The sequence below is a fragment of the Brugia malayi genome (genome assembly GCF_000002995.4).
Source record: "Brugia malayi strain FR3 genome assembly, contig: Bm_v4_ChrX_scaffold_001, whole genome shotgun sequence".
Classification (NCBI taxonomy): domain Eukaryota; kingdom Metazoa; phylum Nematoda; class Chromadorea; order Rhabditida; family Onchocercidae; genus Brugia; species Brugia malayi.
In genome coordinates, this window is record NW_025062479.1 from 14,860,143 (window position 1) to 14,881,257 (window position 21,115).

General features: G+C 27.7%; 3 protein-coding genes across 3 annotated transcripts; all 3 read right to left on the bottom strand.

Annotated features, from left to right (window-relative positions):
• Positions 1-4,458: 4,458 nt before the first annotated feature.
• Positions 4,459-9,413, bottom strand: Bm18012 (Uncharacterized protein; the record flags this gene model as incomplete). Its single annotated transcript, XM_043074906.1, has 12 exons — positions 4,459-4,623; positions 4,972-5,155; positions 5,457-5,537; positions 5,833-5,987; positions 6,401-6,657; positions 7,007-7,115; positions 7,441-7,583; positions 7,769-7,980; positions 8,142-8,311; positions 8,522-8,614; positions 8,823-8,993; positions 9,273-9,413. The coding sequence occupies 12 exons, from the start codon at positions 9,411-9,413 to the stop codon at positions 4,459-4,461; spliced, it is 1,881 nt and encodes a 626-aa protein (XP_042930840.1).
• Positions 9,414-10,547: 1,134 nt separating this feature from the next.
• On the bottom strand, positions 10,548-12,423 carry Bm18013 (Uncharacterized protein; the record flags this gene model as incomplete). Its single annotated transcript, XM_043074907.1, has 3 exons — positions 10,548-10,747; positions 11,027-11,618; positions 12,196-12,423. The coding sequence occupies 3 exons, from the start codon at positions 12,421-12,423 to the stop codon at positions 10,548-10,550; spliced, it is 1,020 nt and encodes a 339-aa protein (XP_042930841.1).
• Positions 12,424-14,135: 1,712 nt separating this feature from the next.
• On the bottom strand, positions 14,136-18,442 carry Bm4184 (Uncharacterized protein; the record flags this gene model as incomplete). Its single annotated transcript, XM_043074908.1, has 8 exons — positions 14,136-14,177; positions 14,688-14,771; positions 15,084-15,219; positions 15,563-15,778; positions 15,988-16,082; positions 16,383-16,551; positions 16,896-17,067; positions 18,340-18,442. The coding sequence occupies 8 exons, from the start codon at positions 18,440-18,442 to the stop codon at positions 14,136-14,138; spliced, it is 1,017 nt and encodes a 338-aa protein (XP_042930842.1).
• Positions 18,443-21,115: the final 2,673 nt, after the last annotated feature.

Below are 21,115 nucleotides of genomic sequence, written 5' to 3' on the forward strand. Positions count from 1 at the left end.
TAACAAAGATTACTAATGAAATGTTATAGCAACATATCTTCTCCACAACTGCGTTAATCTACTAGCAAAGTTATTAAATTTAAAAAACCATTAAATACTGCAACTTAATTTCTTTGCACGAAGAGTATTTTTATGTAACAAAGGCAAAAACTGACAGTTTGAAAAACCAAAAAAAAAGAATTTTTTTTTTGAAAATTCTGCAATACTTAATGTAATAATTACCTGACTGGGCAGGAAAATTGACTGAAAGAAAAAGACGAAGAAAATGAATGACTTTTCTTCCTAAAAGAATCGAATTAATCACTATGGTGTTAACCAAATGTATGAAATTTTAAATCATTTTAATGAAAACTTAGAAATAAAATTTAGGGCAAAAACAGGAGAAACGACAAAATTACAAAAATGTGAAAGATAGCTAAGGAAAGGGAATGAACAAATCAACATTTACATTCTCAATATTATAGACTGATATTGGACGATTTAAATTTTATGAAATTGGTGAAATTATGATGCAAAATGAATACTGAAATTATGATACTCAAAAAAATTCGAGACCTGAGATGACACGATTTTAAATTTACGATATGATTTTAAAATTTGAAAAGACAATATGTGAGTAGTTTGAAATGAAACTTAATTATAACCCGGGCCGCGAAATACCTATGACCCCCAATTCCTTTAGTAATAATAGGCTATTAGACTGATAACTAAGGTTTACCGCTGTAATCGTAGAACTAGGTTGGGAGATAATTTGAAATTTTTAATCAAACAAAATGATAAGCTGTCGTATGATATGTAAATATATATTGGATAACGGAAATAATAAAAAACGAATGAAATTGTTGCAAGAATATTGTGGAATTTTGAGAGAAATGTTATAAATTGATGAAAGTATTGGGAGAAAAAGAAAATTGATTGGCTTATAGTTATCTTTAATTTTCATTATGTAAGTAATATTTTTGCTTTTTTTTTTAATTTCTAAATTTACATTAAATTAATTTGCAATGAGCATAAGTTAGGATTCAATTTACAAAAAAAAAAAAAAAAAGGGAAAAAGGAAAGATTTTCGAAGTGTTTCGCTTTTCAATTTGATACTTCAGAAAAACTTGTTGAAATAAAAACATGAAAACTTGATGCTCGATGGACATGAGATTTAATTTTCAATTTTTTTATGTTTCCATGATTATTAGTGGTAGTGGATTAAATGCTATTTTGAAGTTTCTGGCTGCTCAATATTGCCGATTAAAATTTGATAAAAAGAAAGGATAAGGAGGAAATTATTAGGATAAAGATATAGGAACAGAGACAATTAGTCGCTTAAACGTCCCCTTTCTTTTTAGTTGAAAATTCGATAGGTAACGAACTGAAATATAAATATGAGATAATTCTCATATGAAATACAGAGTGAATTTTTAAAATTTTCATTTAAAATTTCCACTATCAACCGTTAAATGCAGCTTTTTATTTATCAAAGCAATAGTAATAAATTTTATTGGTACACTGGAACTTTAGAACATTTTATATTTGCTGTAATTCTACCTATGGCTTAGCTTCTCGAACGAAGAATTCTGAAGAGATTTACTCATACTACAAATGCTTTGGTAACTGTGTGGAAATCAATGTGATATAGCAAATCAGTCCTATTGCAGATGACATAGCGGAAGGTCACGTCACAGCGGCATTGATGGCGTGCGATTCTTAATGCGTTGTCTTTTTTTTATGAAATAGTTCCTACATTCGTTCTCAAAATGGTGACAATGTCATAGACATTATGTTTTATTTGATTTGAGGTTTACAGTGGTGGTTGAAACCAAGTTCTTTGGATAGTTCTTTTTCGCTATAAATTCAGGAAAGCATCTTGAAGACGTGACGAATTCAGTCCTAATTAGACCTCAGTACCAGTATTGAACTCTGTTTGTTCGGGGACGTGACGTGGTCGGCGTTTAGGATGGTATGAAAGCAGCGCTGATGGAAGGAAGAGTTTGAGGAGTTGTAGATGGTATCATTAATGCTTCTGCGATAGTGGGTAATGGTTCACTTAGAGGTATTCATGAAGGAATTTCACCAGGTATACAAAATGAAGTAATACCTCGATAGTTTCAGTAGTTGGATTTTTTCCCATTCTTCTTATACAGATAAGAAGAATGGGAAAATATACGATAATAATTGCATCTCGGAGATTCAGTGGAAGGTTCACTCGTGGAATTAAGCGTGAAATACTTGGCCTCCGTGCTTCCAGATGCATCTGCTTATGGTCTTGAAAAAAAAGTTGGGCCTATGTCCAGTTTAGTTCTCACTGATTGCTGAGTAATTTGCGAATTATTGAATCGTTAACTGAACGGTGGACATTGAAGATCAAAACATCGACTGAGAATGGAGTGTTTATCGATGAGGAAGGAACTGCTATGAGAGCTGAGAAGAGAACTGTCACCCTGATATGTTCGTCTATAAACTGCTTCCAAAACTTTCAGAGTGCTGTGTAGTCGCCGGGATCTAAAATTGAATCTTTTGTACTAGATTAGTCCGCCATCTGTTCTCGATGTCCTAAAATCATTTCTGTTAAAGTTTGCTATTTGCAAGACGAAAAGTTGTTTCCCTTCAGTGGATTGTTTTCATTGGTTTTTTTGGTGAGAGTCCTAAGCACTCTGCAGAGGACTGTTGGATGCAATTTTTGATGACTGCAAGAGGGAATCTATGGAACACTCTGCAAGTCTGCTTAGGGTAGGTAGTTAACCTGGACACTATTTTTTACTTAGAGGTTGCAGTAATTTTAAGATCGTTAGTTTTTAGCTTTTTCATGGCTCGGCCTGAAAGTGAAGTTCAGTTTGCATCTATAAGGTAGTGATTTATTTGGCATCCTGTATTAGGCATCACTAGGGTATCTATCCTTTACACTTAACCTGCCCGGATTTGAAATTGTGATTGTCCTCCTAAAATGATTACCCCAAAGCTAATGTGCCATTCTAACAATTAAGGCCTGTCTGGCTTGCCGAAGGCATATGATATCTCGATATGGCCCTTAACTCACAAAGGCATGCAAGCTTCTCCCTCACAACAGAAGTTATCCAATATTGCTACTTCCCAAGCAAATAATTCAGAATAGTTATTAAAATAAATTATTCAAAGATTATACATTTGATCATACCGTTGAAATAATAAATAGAATAAAAGTAAATTAACAATTTCATAAAGAAATTGGAATTTGGATTATTAATGAAGCAATCAAGCAAGGATCAAAGCATTTGATACTCAATTTTTTGGTTTAATAAAAATGGCAAATTGGATCTTAAATTCTATTTCATTCATTCACTTACAATAAAATAATTCAGAATAAATAAGATTTAGAATTTCACTGAGACTTAATTTGATAGCATATTTTTATAGGGAATGGTCGGCCAAGAGCATTTCATGGCCTAGATCATGCTTACATATTTACAAATGGTTACAGTAATAATTTGTATATTGAACCATTCGGTAAAAGAGATCAACAAATGGCTAAAATGCTTGCAACAATGATTACAAATTTTGCCAAATACGGGTTAGATTTAAAATACAATTAATGTTTTAATATGTAAAACAATGTTTCATTCATTCTAATTAAAATCCTCAATTTATGTCGAAAAAAAAAAAACTAATTCGAATGATATTCCAAAAATAACAAATCCTACATCGACTTGACGCCAGAGAAACATTGCAATGACTGAAAATTTTTAGATCACTGAGGGTGAAAGATTCACATCTGGCATGTAAACATCTCACTGCACTTAACTTTTTTATACCTTAACCTTTTGTATGGGTATTACAATCGTACCACTTTTCTTCACTGCACGACTATAGCTAATGAAAAAATCAAAAAAGGAAAACTTTAACTGTCACGTCGTATCTAAATAGAGAATTTGAAACTCATGTGTAGAGGAGAAGTATCATAAAAACAAGTCAAATGATAATACCTAGCATAATGCATGCATACCTGCTATATATATATATATATATATATATATATATGTATGTATGTAACAAGTTATAATTAAGAGGAATAGTAATGTTCGACCCACTCATTTTCACCTTATTTAAATTCTCCAAATACTCCAAATAATGTTATTCCCTCTCACCCTAAATGTAAGATGAACAAAAATACTTTATTTCTGCATCCTACAATAGTTTTAACTCAAATTAATTCTAATTTATAATGAGATAATTTTCCAAAACAAAATCACCCAGTAAGCCTTTGAAAGTATTTCAAGATCACACAGCTCTACAGATGAATAAAGCAAAGAATAAGAGATACTGATTTTACCCGACATAATCATACGAATCACGAAAATGCAATACAGTTAAACCTAGTAATAAGAAAAACTGAGGTATTGCTGCAAGTGACCAACTTAGAGGATTCTTCACTATTATTTCTTAACTGGATTTTTCTTGCTGAAAATTCTCAACAGTTTCGATTGCAACTTCTTATGCAGTATCATCGTCGTCGTCCTCAATAAGATCAATATTTTCAATATCCTTTTCCGTATCGGAATCTGATTCAGTATAATTACTAACAGAATTTTGCAGCAATTTATTATAAGCTGCCAGAAATAGTTCGACTTCATCTGATACCAATGAGGCCATAGCGCGCTAAAAAAAAAGTAACTAAATCAAGTCAATTAAATAAGTTTTAAAAGCTGCACCAACTTGAATTATTTACAAACCCAATATTCAAGGATTTTCAGCTAAAGTTTTTCTAAAGGCATAAATTTTACTCCAGCGTATTAAAGAAACTATAAGAAGTTCATAAGTTATATTTAATCCAAATGTAATACTGACATAATTTGAGATTAGCAAAAAATGCTCATTGACATATTATAGTCGGCAACCAACAATGCTCAAATAATTGCAGTTATGAAATGAAATCACCTGGCAAAATATAGCAACAATTCGGGAAGTTTTTCAAACAATTCAGGCTACTTCAAAGACTTAGCTTACCCTATGAATTGTTTGTAACGTGAGTGGCTCATATTTCAACATAAAATTCGCATAGTCAATCCAACATTCGTGTGCCTTTCTTCCAAATTCTACAATCATTAACTCAAAAGCCTGTGCAACAAATTCGACTGACATTTGCTTTGATTTTAATTCAAGCTTGATAAATGTTTGATGAACTTCAATACTGAAATACAAATTTTTGTTAATAAGTCTGCTAGAAAAAAATGGACAATAAAAAAGAATTTTCTTTTATTTCGTCAATTAACAAAGTTAGGAAAAGTGGGAAAGTGGATGAATAGATTGTCCAAGACGTGCTATTACATCGTAAAGAAACTAAATAAAAATCTTTTTTTAAAGAAATAGAAAACACAATAATCTCAACAATCAATTAGATTCCACTTTCAAAATTGAGAAATTTATGGTGGTTTGGCAGTGAAGCAGACTGCAAATAATTGACAAACTACAAAATATTGGGAATTCATTACCTGTTTGGTGGATGTTTTGCAAACAGGAAATATTCTTCCCTTAGTTTATTAGGTCTGTCATGATAAACAGAAGCCATGTAACTGAAAATCATTATTAGTCACTGGAGGAGAAATTTCAATTATCAAACATACTCTGATGCAGCTTTGAAGCACTGCTTCTCTAACTTTTTGCTCTCTCATCTTTTCTCTTCTCAATCACTAACAATATTAATCATTGTTTACTACTATCACTCAGTTGCTCACTGCTATTAAATCTTAATAACTGAAAGGCAAAAAAATGAAAGGTCATTCAATGCCTCTTCACACTATCAAAGGAATAGAGGCAGAGACCATCTAGGCTATTAAGAAACTGAATTACAACAGAAAAAATTCCTACTTCAAACGAACACAACGCATTTGACATGCAACTTTCGGTGTTGTACGAAAAGTAGCTTGTCTGAAAAAATCATCCACATCATCTTCCGAGTACTGATGCGCCCAATCGATGATTACTTTGTACATGCTAGCAAGACCATAACTTCCATCATATGCCTTAAACTGTTAACATGTTTGACAATTCGAAGCAATACTACTACTACCATATATTATTAAAATATCAAAGCAGCAACTAATATTCAAAGCTATAAAAGCTTAAGTTATTTCAGATGCTACAACATTACTAAAGACTTCATCAATGTATTTCTTTTATTTACCACACTTGCATTTATCCTCAAAAATGACACTTCTATGGATCGACACAAGTACACATTGAAAATCTGACAAAAGACTGATGATTCCGTCAACTTGACTCACCGATTGACGGCGATTTAAAGAGATTAACGCAGAAAGCATTTTTTGAAAACCTGTAGCATCGTTTAATGAAAAATATAATTTTCAGGAAAACACTGAGACACTTTTCTAGTTCATCGTTCTAACAAAATATCAAATAATTTGAAAAAGCATACTTCTCGTGTTGCTTTATTGAACAATTTACGTATCGTTTCCACATCTGTCGGGTTGGATTTTATTTTGCACTGCAATAACATCATCCATAAAAATGCATTTTCCGGATTGTTTTTCACTGCCTCATCCAAAACTTTCTCTTTTTCTTCGGAACTTTCTACCAGCACATTGAATTTTCTAACATCCATATCTGTCCCATATCCTCTACTAATCAACCAGAAAAGCTGTTCACGAAACTTCTCTTTTGCATCTGCATCACCTTAAAGTAGAAAATATGACTTTATTGTAGTTAACTATATACAAAAGAAAAAAAAAAAAAAAAACAGATTATGAAACACAGATTATGCCAGGCAAAAAAATGATACGTGATGAATAAGATTAGATTAAGTTTTGCTCTTCGAAATGAATACATTTTTTATAAATATGGTATGTCTAAAATGTTAATTTTCTCCTACAAACTGGTTTGAAAAAGAATGGATATTGTTAAGCTACTTTACGCAAAAGATTCAGTGTTGCTGCAATATAGCATCGAATAAAAAAAAATGCAGCTATTTAAGTCTAAAAGAAATGACACATTTAACAAACAATTCGTGAAGAGAATAACTAACCATCATATGAATAATGTCTTTGACAAAGAGTCAAATAATGTCGATGCATCCTTTCAGTTGGTATATCCTCACAAGCTTTGTCAAACAATTCGTAGAGAGAATATTGGTCCTAAAAAAGGACTTCTTTCATTTAATCCCGGAAAATGTCGATTTTCTCATTATATGATTATCGCTGTGACAAAGTAATAAAAATAAAGCAGGATAACATTATCACATAAGTCCAAACAACTAAGGTTCATCTTGAACATCAAATATATGAAATTAAGAATCCAGAGCAAATCTTGAAGTCAACTACTATAGAGTTTTTCATATTTATATCTTCTATTAAACAAAATTCTAAACATATGCTAAAGCATAGTGATGAAATGAAGCCCATTTATCAGGTTCCAATACTTTCCATTGAATAAAAGCATCGATGCCGAAATGAAACTTACGTAATTCATTAATTCCGATTTTGCAATCCAACTTTCTTCACTTTTATACTTCGGCGTCCATAACATATCATACAATTTTTCTACCAGATGACATGCCACCAGACCATATTTCTTCATAATTCTCCAAAAATTCAGTAGCATTGCTATAATAAACGCAATTTAACAATTGGACCTAAGCAACATATTCGACCATAAACTACTGATACTGAAATTCAATCATAATCTAACTGGAAGGTCGTGTTTTTTTATCCTGATGCTTTATAATATTCAATTTCCAAAAATGGTGAATAATATCTTGCAACCAGTAAAATATACAGATGAGACCAACCACTTCGTCCTGAAACGCAACATTCCAAGGCCTCATTAATGATTGTTTCAACGACTCGAAGACCCAAAACTGCATCCTGTCCACTTTTTTCTTTTATATTTACTTTCATTTCTGGAGTTTTCTGCGCTTCAGCTGCCACTTCCAGTTCTTTCTCCTCAGTACATGGCAAATGATACCCTTTTCCCGTCAAAATACTCTTTCGAGTAATCAACCTGAAAACAATTTATTGAATAAATCCTTAAGCCACAGTTTTAAGAGTTTACTGAGTCATTGTCTAAGAAAAAAGTCTATATGTTAACTATAAAGTGTTTTATTCAGTTAGTTTATAAATTAATTCTGAGTGGGAATTTCTGAAAATCATCATCAACCCAACCATTTGACATGATCTAATTCCAGGTGAACAAAATTCGTCCATAAACTGCATTCTGTAGGATTCAACCGAATCCCCTCTTGCATTATACAACGTGCGCACTCTATTCTATGTTCGACTGAATATTCAAATCGAGCCGCTTGAATTCGTAAAGCAGAATTCCTTGGAAAGAGCTGGAACATATAATTTCATAAACTGGAACATATAATTTATTTGACGTTATATTCTGATCAGTCTAATTAAGACCACGTAATAAAAGTAATCATTTCTGACGCCGTGAGTAATTATTTACTTTCACGAAGGCCTAATTTTAATTCGCACTTTACAAATTTACTAACCCTTGATTCTGCCCTTACAAAAAGAGATTCCTTTCAGAAACTTACCTGCATTGCGCGGAAATACGCTTTACTGCATCGGATATACATTTTCTCTTCCTTCAAAAATCCGATCAAATCAAACCAAAGCTCTGCCCGCCCCTGCAATCAATTTCATATTAACTTGTTAGGTTTCTCTGAACATAAACTGCACGTCATTTGAAAATATGAAGTTAAGTTAATATCAAAATATCAGCTATCATTTCAACAAATTATCGAATTTTTTCAGTTTTCAAAATTTGGCAGACATACCTATATTATAAAGAAGACTACACCAAAGTATACTCCTATTAAACAAAAAATGAAAAACCTGAAATCGTTCACAACACTGTCGCAGCAGATTGGCAACTTTGATGATGATTTTGCCTTCAATTTCATCTTCTCTCAACCTGTAATTCAATCGTTTCCGTCGCATTCGAACAAGCTTCATAATCGATCCCAAATAATCGGTATATCCTTTGAACGACGATGGATCTTTCCGCTGAAAATAATACGCATTGATTGGTACTTTCACCAAACACTAAATGATGCTAATGTTATAAAATTCCAATGAGTACCCAAAAATCAATTCTCTCTCTCTTGGACATTTGACGGACATACAGCATCAACTTATAGTAATACTTCAGGCTTTACACTGCGACATTTAAGCACTTCCACTGCGAAATCCAAACTAATTTAACAAATCCTGACAAATTCAGCAAGAAAGTCATTGTGATTAATAGTATAGCATAAGTTAAGTTGTCGAAGAAAAAGTTCTTACAGGCTTTTGAAGACGATATTCGAAGAACTGGCAACGTTTGACAAATGCATCAATTTCAGTAGGTGATAATAACTGAACATCTCTTAATGTCTCGAAAACAGGAAGCAAACCTTCGATATCTTCTTCCACAAATTCACTCATTCTTCACCCAGTGATCGGCACAAAAAAATAATTTCGTATTATTCTCGAAAGAACTACCATTGAAATTACCTCATATAAGATAATAGAAAAAGTAAAGATGATCCTACAAGTTACTGGTTATGCATAGAGTAAGATTAGTCCTATTTGAATCATTTTGATAATTTCAATCATTATCTAAGCAATTCTGGATTATCAACTAAAATAAAGGCAATATTTTAATAACATTTACTAGATTATATTTATGACGTTCCCGTGGAAAGAATTTCTCGGACAAATTCATTTATTTCTCTATAAATTATATATTAATGAATGAATCTAGACATTACCACACAATACAAACACCCCACCGAACAATATACGACCAAAACCAACAAAACACTACCACACCATTAACCCCTCAATTCCAACAACATTAAGCTAAAATTCCTCAAATGCAATATTTTTGAATTTAACGCGGTCCATTATGCTCTGAAAGCATCTCCGAAACTCTTCAATTTTATATAATTCTTCCGATCACTAGTGTAAAGGGTTTATTAGGTTTATTATAGGAAGGAACTGCATAATTGAAGAGTATATAAGTAAATAGTATAACGGAAAATATCATGCCAAAATTATGAATTTGTTTGCGTGATTACGAGAGATCACGGATATATTACGTGATTATAAGCTGACGTAAGTGGTTTTTTTAACACAAGTATTTATTTCTCTTTTAAATTATTTCAGTTTTTTAATATTGTGATTTCAATGTGTTGAGAATGACTTCTAGTAGTACAGTATCAGTAACAATTTAGCGCTATGTGAACTATACGTGATAATTTCATGAAATTCGGATTCAAAATTTTTATGAACAAATGTAACTTAGATTAACGCTGTTAATATTGTAATAGGAATTCTGGATTTTAGCATAAGTTTATTTCAGTTCACACATTCATTGATTGCATTATCACAAGTAAAATTGTAAGTTGGTTAGAAAATCATATGGTATATCAAGTACATCAGCAATTATTAAAATTATCATTATTATTTGTTATATAGAAGTGATCTGTTAGCTAGAGTGATGATGTGTTAGTATCAGTCTTTGATATTCCCGCTTTACCAGAATTTCATTTCGTCTTTGTCATAAATTCTGCAACTTTATCGGCGATATGTAATTCCTTGATTACGCTTCATTCCTCTTCTTCGTCTGCAATTATCGCAAAATATCGCTTGGTGGAATTTTTGCTCAGAATCTGTTTCATCCGATTCGTTACAATCATCATCATCATCATTCTCACCATCATCACTGTCATCGTCATCGTCGTCGTCGTCGTCGTCCAATACATCAAAATTTGTCCCTATATATTAATGATGTATAAGTAAATTCGATATTTTTGTTCCTATTCTAGCTTTAGTTATAATTTCTTGTCTGTTTTTTAATGAAGAAATATTAATTTCGTATATTTGTACGTTCTCATCGACGTATATTTCATCTACGTATAGCACGCAAACGTAAAATATTAGGTAGAATGATTTGTAATTCTTATTTCTGTATTAAAATTTTTAATTTTTTAAGAGTTGTAATCTTATTATCAAAATATTATAGTTTGTTAATTTTCGTCTATATGATAACTTGCCGCCAGTATTTTCGACTGTTATTTCGTTGCTATCATCGTAATCATCACTAGTTGCATCACTTGTTGAATATAATTCACTCTTTTCATTACTATAGTCTCTTGATTCACTTTCCGTATCCGAATCACCATAAGCATCTTGAATAAGCGTTGATTCGGAATTTCTAATTTTGCTGCATCCAGTTTCTATTTTCATATTACCTTGCTCCAAACATCCGCTTAGATGACATTTCGATACATCAGTCTCATTCTTTAATTGTCTTGAACTACTACTACCAGCTTCTTCTGAACGTGAAACATTTAAATTTGTTTGTTCTACAAAATGCTGTGCATTTTCTGGTTTGTTTTCGCAGAATGGACAAAACCAGTCATTTTCCGGGATTCGCTCCAGTTTCTCCGGTAAGCAATAGCAATGATAGGCGACATTACAGCGAATCGTAGAACCATCAGCATTTTGACCAATGTTTCCGTCGCAGAGTAGCAGTAAATGTTCATTATCTGAACTTCTGCATGATCGGCAGTTTGCATATTCAATGGTAATATCTTCATTTGAAGGGCCGCCTTGATCATTTTCCAGTTGTTCTTGGGCAAGAAGCTTGAAAATTCAAAAATTTTGCAAAATTTTAAGCAAAAATGAAAAAAGATTTCAAAATAATTAACAACAAATAATATGGTAACATTGTTAATTCTTTATAGAATATGTTGCAACAAATGATTGTAATATTTCTTTTTTCTGAAAATTTAGAACAGAATTATGTCAAAAGGGATAAGACTCTAAAGGATAGATTTGAAATTCAAATTTTTTAAAAAATTACAATGAAGCTTGAAAGACTTCTGTTTATACAGAATAACATTATGAATTTTCACCTTTCCTCCAATTCAATCAAATTTCTTCTGATTTAAAAGCTTAATTTTAACTGCTTGGTAAATTCTAGGTTAAAAATTTCATATATGGTCCTAGACTAGAATCTTTATATAAAGAAAGGTAAACTGGAATATTTTCATGACCGTGTCCGGAAAAATTGTTTAAAATATTTAATTAATCAAACAAAGGACCATTTCACTATAATAATAACAATCATCATGTTAAATAAGTTTAAAAAAATTAATGATATAGACAATCAAATTAAAATATTTCATAGTGATGATATGTTAATGATAACACTGATAACCTCATTTTCAAATTGTTCCTTTGTTCTTTTTTTTACTGGCACTTTTCTTTCATTTTTTGTTTCTTCAATTTTAATTAGATATTTTGGCTCTCCACCACAAAGTGGGCATTGTGATCGCTTTTTTAACCAATCGCGAATACATTTAAAACAGAATTTGTGTTTACAATTATTAAGTCTTCCAAGCGGATATTTTAATTGTTCCAAACATATGGCACAATTTGATTCCATTTTTTTTTTTCTTTTTTTAAAAAAGTCTTGTTAGAATAACACTCCTTTTAATCGTCTGCAAAACTAACACTTCCAGTGGTTATGCGAACTCTTCACTAACAGATCCTGTAGCTAATACTAACTGATAAAATAATAAAATGATTATTTATAGTAAAGAAAATTTTTGAAAAATTTGCATATGCAAAAAAAATGTATTTAAAAAAATGGGAAAATTTATTGTGCAACAAAAATATTACAGAAAAAAAAAGGGAAAGGAAATTATACCATAAACTTTTTGGAAATAAAAAACCCTAAATAATATTTTTAAATTAGTTTTAAAGTACTAGAATTAAGTTTCAAAAAAAAAAAAAAAAAAGCCTTGTAAACTGGCTAGAATAACACTCCTTTTAATCGTCTACAAAACTAACACTTCCAGTGGTTATGCGAACTCTTCACTAACAGATCCTGTAGCTAATACTAACTGATAAAATAATAAAATGATTATTTATAGTAAAGAAAATTTTTGAAAAATTTGCATATGCAAAAAAAATGTATTTAAAAAAATGGGAAAATTTATTGTGTTGAGAGGCATTTTAAAAAAGATGAAAGGACATAATTTCAATGAAAATTTATGAACTAAAAAAATTTCTTTCAACACAAGCAATAATTATAGCAATAAATTACTGAAGCAAATAGAACTAACTTTTAAAAAAAGATGAAAAAAAAGCAGGCAATAAGCAAAATGATATCACTCAAATAAAATTAATAGTTTAACAATGAGTTTTATATCAAAATGTACAATAAATATGCTCAATAAAAAAAGCATGCAGTTGCGCGTAGTTAGCAAAAAAAGCATGCAGCAAAGAAAGCTAACCACCTGCTATTTTTTTTGCATGACCGATTAGAAATTAATTGCTGCTACAAAAAATAAATGATTTTGTGATACTAATTTTTACTTTCACAATAAATAATTGCTTTTTTTTTTCCTTATAATAATAAATAAATAAAACAAATATAATATGCCACAGATTATATACTTTTTTCTTTTATTCAAAGTAATTTTTTCAAGCGCAACTAAATTTGATAAAAATGAATACTTTTTCAAACTGCAATTAAATTTTATAAAATCTTGGAAAAGAAAAACTTTCAGGATGTGATTTCATCGAAATTGTCAATTAACCAAATCATTGGCTACTTTTTTTATATTTAGTAATAAATACAAAATTATTAGAAATAATTACTAAAACCGCACTTAAATTGTTAAATTTGTTAAATATTTGATTTAAATTTTGTCGTTTTGACTTTCAAATTAGTTAAGTTTGATAGTTAATTAGATTAGATAATTAAATTATTTCCAATAAAAAACGAGGTAAAATATATCAAATGCTTCTGATTTGTTATTTCTGTTTGTTTTAGATGTTAAATCTGTGTATTTTGCAATTATTTATTCAATTACATGCAATGTAAACACATATAAAATTTACTAATTATTCGTAATATTGAAGAAAAAATTTGATAATTATTGAAATAATCGTCATCGATAATTATTAAAATTATTCATTAAAATAATCATTGAGATCATTCGATAATTATTAATTAAATAATTATTTAGTAATTACTGAAATATTTATTTAGTATTATTCATTGAAATTCAATAATTTTTGTCTAATTATTGGAATGAAGTTTAACATAAATAACGATTAATATGATTTGAGATTTTCAAATCCATTGGTTCACCAATCATGAAATAAATCGATTTCTTCTTGTGATGGTATCTAAAAATTAACATTTTGAGAATGAGTTCAACATCTTATCAGTAACATTTATTACCATGTATCACATACTTATCCAAAATAGCATTTTTTTTCCTCCATAAAAAATTTTTTCTCATTATTGTCTCATTTTTATATACTGAACAATTGTAATTAAAAATTTGCGAGTGATAATAAGTTAGTTAATTATATCTTAATATGTTTATTTAATGGTTCGATATTTTTCGTAACCTTTCATTTATATTTGAAAAAAAAAAAAATTTGCTAGAAATTACTTTTTGTTCAAGTCTTATTTCCTAAAAACACAGCAGGTAAGTTATAAATGGTTGGGACTTGAAATGTTAGACCATTTTTTAAATCTTCAATTTCTCCTTCTCTTAATTTTCTGCATACACTAAAGGAATAAACTTTTTTCAACCATTTAAAATGCAAAGCATTTAGCAAAATAATCTAACATTAAAACATGCTTAAATTTTTTCAAGTTCAAATTTGAAATCTCATTTTCTTTTTTACCATTTGATCCTCATCACTTTCTTCGTCATAATCATCAAAATTGCTGGTATCACCAGTTGATTGCAATCTTGGAATAATTGGTGGCTGAAACGAAATTTTATCTTTAAAATTAACAATTATATTCTCTCTAAATGAGGAATTTCAAATTACTATGATTTCTTCATCGATATTATTTAGGTATTATTCTATAATTTATTTAATGTTAATTGATATTTGTTATTCCTTAATCTATCAATCATATTTTTTTTTTAATTTATCTTTAATTTTTTTGATTATTTGATTAATTATTATCAATAATCAATCAAACGATAAACAAAAGAACATTATAATTAAATTAATAAGGAAATGTTAATCAATTATGCATAAATCATACTGTAATAACCAAAATTGTATTACCGCTATTTTCATATTAATTACATCATCCCATATTATATCATCAAACCATTTGTGAATTTTGATATCATCAACACCGCCTTTCAAATTACCTAATCTTTTAGTAGGATCTAATTGAAGTAGCCTCTTGATGAGATCTCTGCAAACGTACACAAAAATATTTTAAAAAATAAAATCATATTATTCGAAAAAAAAATAAATTGAATTATACAAAAAATTATTGGTTGCCGTTACAAAACTAGCATACTTAAAGAAAAGAAAATTTTTTTTGTTACAAAAAAAAAAAAAACATATTTTATAGATATACTTTTAAATAATAAAGTAACACTTAAATAATTACCACGTAAATATCTGATATGAACATCAAATTTGAATTAATCAAATAATTCTAGCATTTTTTTAGTATAGTAATTTTAGTATTTAAGAATTTTACAGTTTTCAGTTCAAAAATGAATTTTAATTGAATTAAAAATAATTGTTACTTGGTGAAGGAATCCATACTTCTCGGAAAATGTATCCGATCGGTCATAATTTCGGCATAGATATCTGTTAATGTATCACCCTGAAACGGTGGTAAGCCGGTAAGCATTTCATAAATTAGAATACCAAATGACCACCAATCCACCGCTTTATTGTAGCCATTGCCATCTGTTACTTCTGGTGCCAAATATTCTGGTGTACCACATAATGTATTAGTCCTGTATCGTATACCGATTTAATTAAAGTCGTGCTTTTCAAAATTTTAAACTCATTTCCCTCTAAATTTACTCTCATACGTTTTGATTATTTATAAAATTATTAATTGCACTTGTCAATTTTAATTCTAATTTTTATATTTTGTAACATTCATTATATCAATTTTTCAGTCTAAATATCATATGTAAAATTTGTAAATTTGAAAACCAACACTTCATTGATGATTTTAGCAAATCCAAAATCAGTTAATTTCAGATGACCAATTGTTGTCAGCATCAAATTTTCAGGTTTTAAATCACGATAAGCCTAAAATATAAATTTTCAATTTACAAAAAAATTTGGAATATGAATGAGCTGATATTTATGGAAAACTGTGTAAAAATAAAATATTCATAATTTCGCTACTGGTCTCACAAATTTACTTTACAAGTTAATTTTTCCCACAACTGACTCGTCTAACATTGGAAAATTTTTTTGAAGCTAAATTTTAATTTAAGGAACAAGACAAAATTATTAAATTATTCAAAACATGATAAATATAAATGATTAATATTTCTGATAAGCAATAATTAAACTTGAAATCGGTAATCTTGATAATAAACTAACAATATTTTTAGAATGCAAATATTCTAATGCTAATATCACTTCGCATGCATAAAATCGTGCTGTTATAATAGGAAATCGTTTGATATTTCGTAGATACGAGAAGAGTTCACCGCCAGAGATATATTCAAATAAAATATACAAATTTTGTCCATCACATTTTGAATTATACCTGCAAGTTATAATAAAATTAATAGTAAATCATACTGTTCAAATAATGCAATAACTTACTGTTTGAACAAAAATTTAGATAATTTTTTTTTTTTTTTTCTGAACATATTCAATATCTTTTTAACAAAAAAAGAAAAATGTAGCTTTCACTTTCATAATTATTTCATTGACAAGTAATATTCATAAAAATATTTTACTATTTCAACTTTCCTATTTTTTATTTTATTTTATTTTATTTTTTTGATTGCCATTTTTTTTTAGCAATGATTGATGTTATCTTTTAATTTTTTACTATTTTCTTTTTTGAATTAAAAAAAAAAAGAAAAATTTATAAATGAAACATACATTTTAACAATGAATGGATGTGTAAGTGAAGCCAAGATTTTTTTCTCGGAAAAAACGTGATTTATTTGTCGTGTTAAGATCACTTTACTTATTGACATTTTTTTAAGCGCGTAATAAAATTTCTTCGTGATACGATCACGTGCCAAATATACTCGGCCAAATGATCCGATTCCTTTAAGTAGTATTTTCATCATTTTCATCTTTTTTTCTTTATTGTAATTATTTATTGACAATAAAACTTGGAAAAAAAATGGGATTTTGCAAATTTCAAAAATTTGCAGTATTTATTAAAATTAAATTATTATGCATGCATGTATAACAAATTATTATTTTAATTAATTCTTTATTGTCCATTTTGCTATTTTTTGCACACAAAATTTCAGAATGCAGGAAAAATGAAAGCAGGTTTGCATGTAATTTCAATTTTAAATTTAAGTTAAATTGCAAATATTTTGAAAAACAATGAAGCATAAAATTTTTTTGTTTCCTTTTCTTTTTTTGTTTAAATATTATTAAAATGAATGAAATTAGTTTTTCTTTTTCTTTCAATTTTTTTTTGTTTTTGTTTTTGAACTCAAGCGTCATTCCAAAAAAAAAAAAGGAAAGATTGAGAAATGAAACATAGAAAAGAAATAACAAAGCTTTCCTAATGTTTAATTCAAATTCACATCCAAGCGCAAAAATATAAAGAAAAACTGGAAAAACATTCTTCAATAAAATGACAAAATGCTTTTGTCCTTTTTTTGCTTTTTGAGATTTTAAACTTATTTATAAAAATTGGAAGGAAACGAAAAAATTTGAAATATCCTTACATACATTAGGCAACTATTTTGTTGTATTCAACTATGAAATGTATCCTTAAATAATTCAATTTTGAAGTAAATCTTTAAATAATTTAATTGTAAAATAAATCCTTAAATCATTTGCTAAACGATTATTTTCAACCAGTTAGCAATACAAAATTTTCATTTTTTTAAAACTTAAATTTGTTATTTGCCTAAAATAAAATAAAAATTGTAAATGATTATTTGAAGCTAGAAAAGGCACACAAAAAAATGAACGTAATTTAAAATTTTTTGACACATATTTAGAAATTTACTAATTCGATTAATGTTTTATTTTTGAATATTATTTTGTAAATATTTATTCCTAGAATTACTTAATAAATATTTAATTAAAGTATAGGAGTATATGATTAGTTGCTTAATAACAGATAAATCAAAAAATTCGAATTTTTTTGCATAAATTATTATCGTGAACAACATTTATTCAAAACAGTTTGTTTATTTTAATTCAAGTTTTTAGGTTTATTGGAGCAGAACATTCACTTTGAGCAAATTGTCTAGTATTTTAATACAAAGAAGCAAAAAATTAAGAAAATTATCTCAATTTTATATCAAAAAAGAATTTTATAATTATTATTTTTGAACATATAAAACTTTACCAATGGTTTGCATTCGTTCTACAGCATCGATATTAACCGATATTGCCCTATCAGCATTATCCGATTCGATTTTATCCTCCGCTATATTCCTGTTATCATCCATTTCTGTAGTTTATAATAGATTAAAATAGAATCAATCTATTTCAAATTTTACTAACACTAAATGGAAAAATAATTATTAATAATTCATAAAATAGACGAAAACAGAAGAGTAAAAAAATAAATTAAGAACTTAAAATTTGTTAGGATTGTTAATTATACCTATGAATGAGGTGCTAACAGGATGATAGTAAATTCATAAACAAATTTTAACTTTTAAATGTCTATTTTTTTCTTTTAAATAATTTTATTCATTTCTGCATGTTGTAATTAACAGTTGTTTCAAATAGCTGTAAAGTATATTAATGATATTTAGTGATAATTAAATTGTCACTAAAACTGTTAAAATTTTTCAGTTGAAATTTATAATAAATCTTTTTAAAAATTAAATCTGTTAATAAAAACATCAACGAAATAACAATATAAAAAAATTAATTCTAAAATCTTAGATGGACAATATTTTTTTCCTTCAATTAAGTAATTAATAAAATCTATTTTAATTTCTTTCTTTTATCTTTCTTCCATTTCTCTAAAATTTTACGATTTCTCAGCTAATTAACTTGAAAAAAAACCTTGTAACATAATTCTTGATGCTTATTTTGCAATTAAATTTTTGGATTTAAGATGGTTAGAAACTAAATTTGTCTTTTTTCCTAAAACTATAAATTGTAGTAAATAAAATATAAGTGAATGGTAATTCTAGTGCACAGATTTGTCAAGAATTACTTTATCAATACACTTATCGATAACTTATCATAAAGTAATTTTACTAATAGATCAAAATAAGATAACATAACATTGCACAATACTAGCACTAATTAGAGAAAAATTAATTTAAAAAAAAATCATTGCTTAAACTAACAATGTAAAATGTAATTTGATTACTTCATTACTTAATTTAAAATATTGCCTCATAGAAATGATATAACTAATGTATATTCATTGCTATCATAATAAAATAGTACTTAAAATTTTAAACAACATTGAAACACAAAATTTAAGCAACCATAATTAAATAAACAAGAACCAAAAAAAAAAAAAATACTACGAATTGCACTTAAATTTTGAAATGAAATTAAAATTTGAAATATTATTTTATGCAATCTTATAAATAATAATAATAATGAAACAACGGGAAATACTTTAGTAGAAAAGAATAAGAGAAGAAGTTATCCTTGTTGATGCTTCTATCTCTTATCAATCATCATTTTAAAACTAAGCAGGAAAACAGATCAATTACTATTGCATCAGGAAATGTTAATACTGTTAGCTAATATTGTTATTATTAAGTAAAATACAAATTTATAATAATCTACATTCAAAAATTTACATAAGTAATAATCTAAATTTACATCAGTGCATTCTCCACATTTCAGTTTCATGATTGTTCAAAAATAAGTAAACATATGATATTATAAAAAAAAAATAATAATAGTAATAAGTGAAGTGAAATTAACAAATCAAATTTTTTTCTAAATTATTTGTTGAATATTTGAAAAATATATAAAGTGAGAGAATTTTCCTTTTTCAATAATTACAGTTTTTAATTATGTTATATTTAAAGTATAGTGGAAAGAGGTGTAATTAGAAAGAAAAAGTTAAAACTGAAAGAAATTTTTTCATTAATTTTATTTTTCTTAGTTTTTTTTTTTGATTTTGTTAAAGTTTTTCTTTGTTTTTCGCTTTAATTTTTCATAAGAATATGATTAATTGTTTTGTTTTGAATTATTTTAACGAATGGAAAGTACAGTAAATTTTGCCATTATTTCACATTTTAATAGTATTACATAAAAATAATATTCACTACGTGCTCTTTCCTTTTTTTCTCGATTTCCGGATATTAATAAATGAGGGATCACGTACGTTATCTAACGTAATAATATTGTTAATAGTTAAATTAGATTTAATTTTTATATATAATGGAAAGTTTGTCACAATACACAAATAAAGTCATAAATGAAGTAAAAACTTAAAAAGGAGTCTTTCAAAAAAAATTTTTTTTGTTTGCTAAATGTAAAATAATTTATTTTTTAAATTTGTAAATTTGAAATTCTTCATTTCATATCTCTTATTATTTACCTCTTATCTTTAAGTGTCATATAGCACTGCTATAATTAGAAAAAGAATTACATCAAAAGTTTTCCATCGCATCAATGGAAAAAAAATTATCAAATGAAGCTACTAAAGATGTCAATGAAATAGATAGCAAATTTCATCACTAAAGTGAATTGCCTATCATACGTTTAAATTTATATACACGAACAATTAATTTATTTCAATTTTTTTTTATTTTTTATTTTTTGAAATTATTTAAGAAAAAATTTATTAAATAATCAAAAAAAAAAAAAAATCGATTAATATAGATGTATTCGTATTTGTGGATTAATTCAAATTTTTCAACAATATTTCATATTTCTTCAAAAAAGAATTGAAATTTGAAAAACATCAAGGAAAAAAAGTCATTTTCTTTGAAACATAACTTTAAAGAAAACTGGAACTTGAGAAATAAAAAAACTTAAAAGTTTGATTTAGAAGAAGGACGAAAATGTAAACAGATGATATTTTAACTCATTTTAAAATATTTCAATATATTTTAAATCTTTTTTTAGTTGAAATTTGACAGATTGTTCAAATTTATAACATTTATAATTGCATTTTCATTTCTATCTAAGCAAAA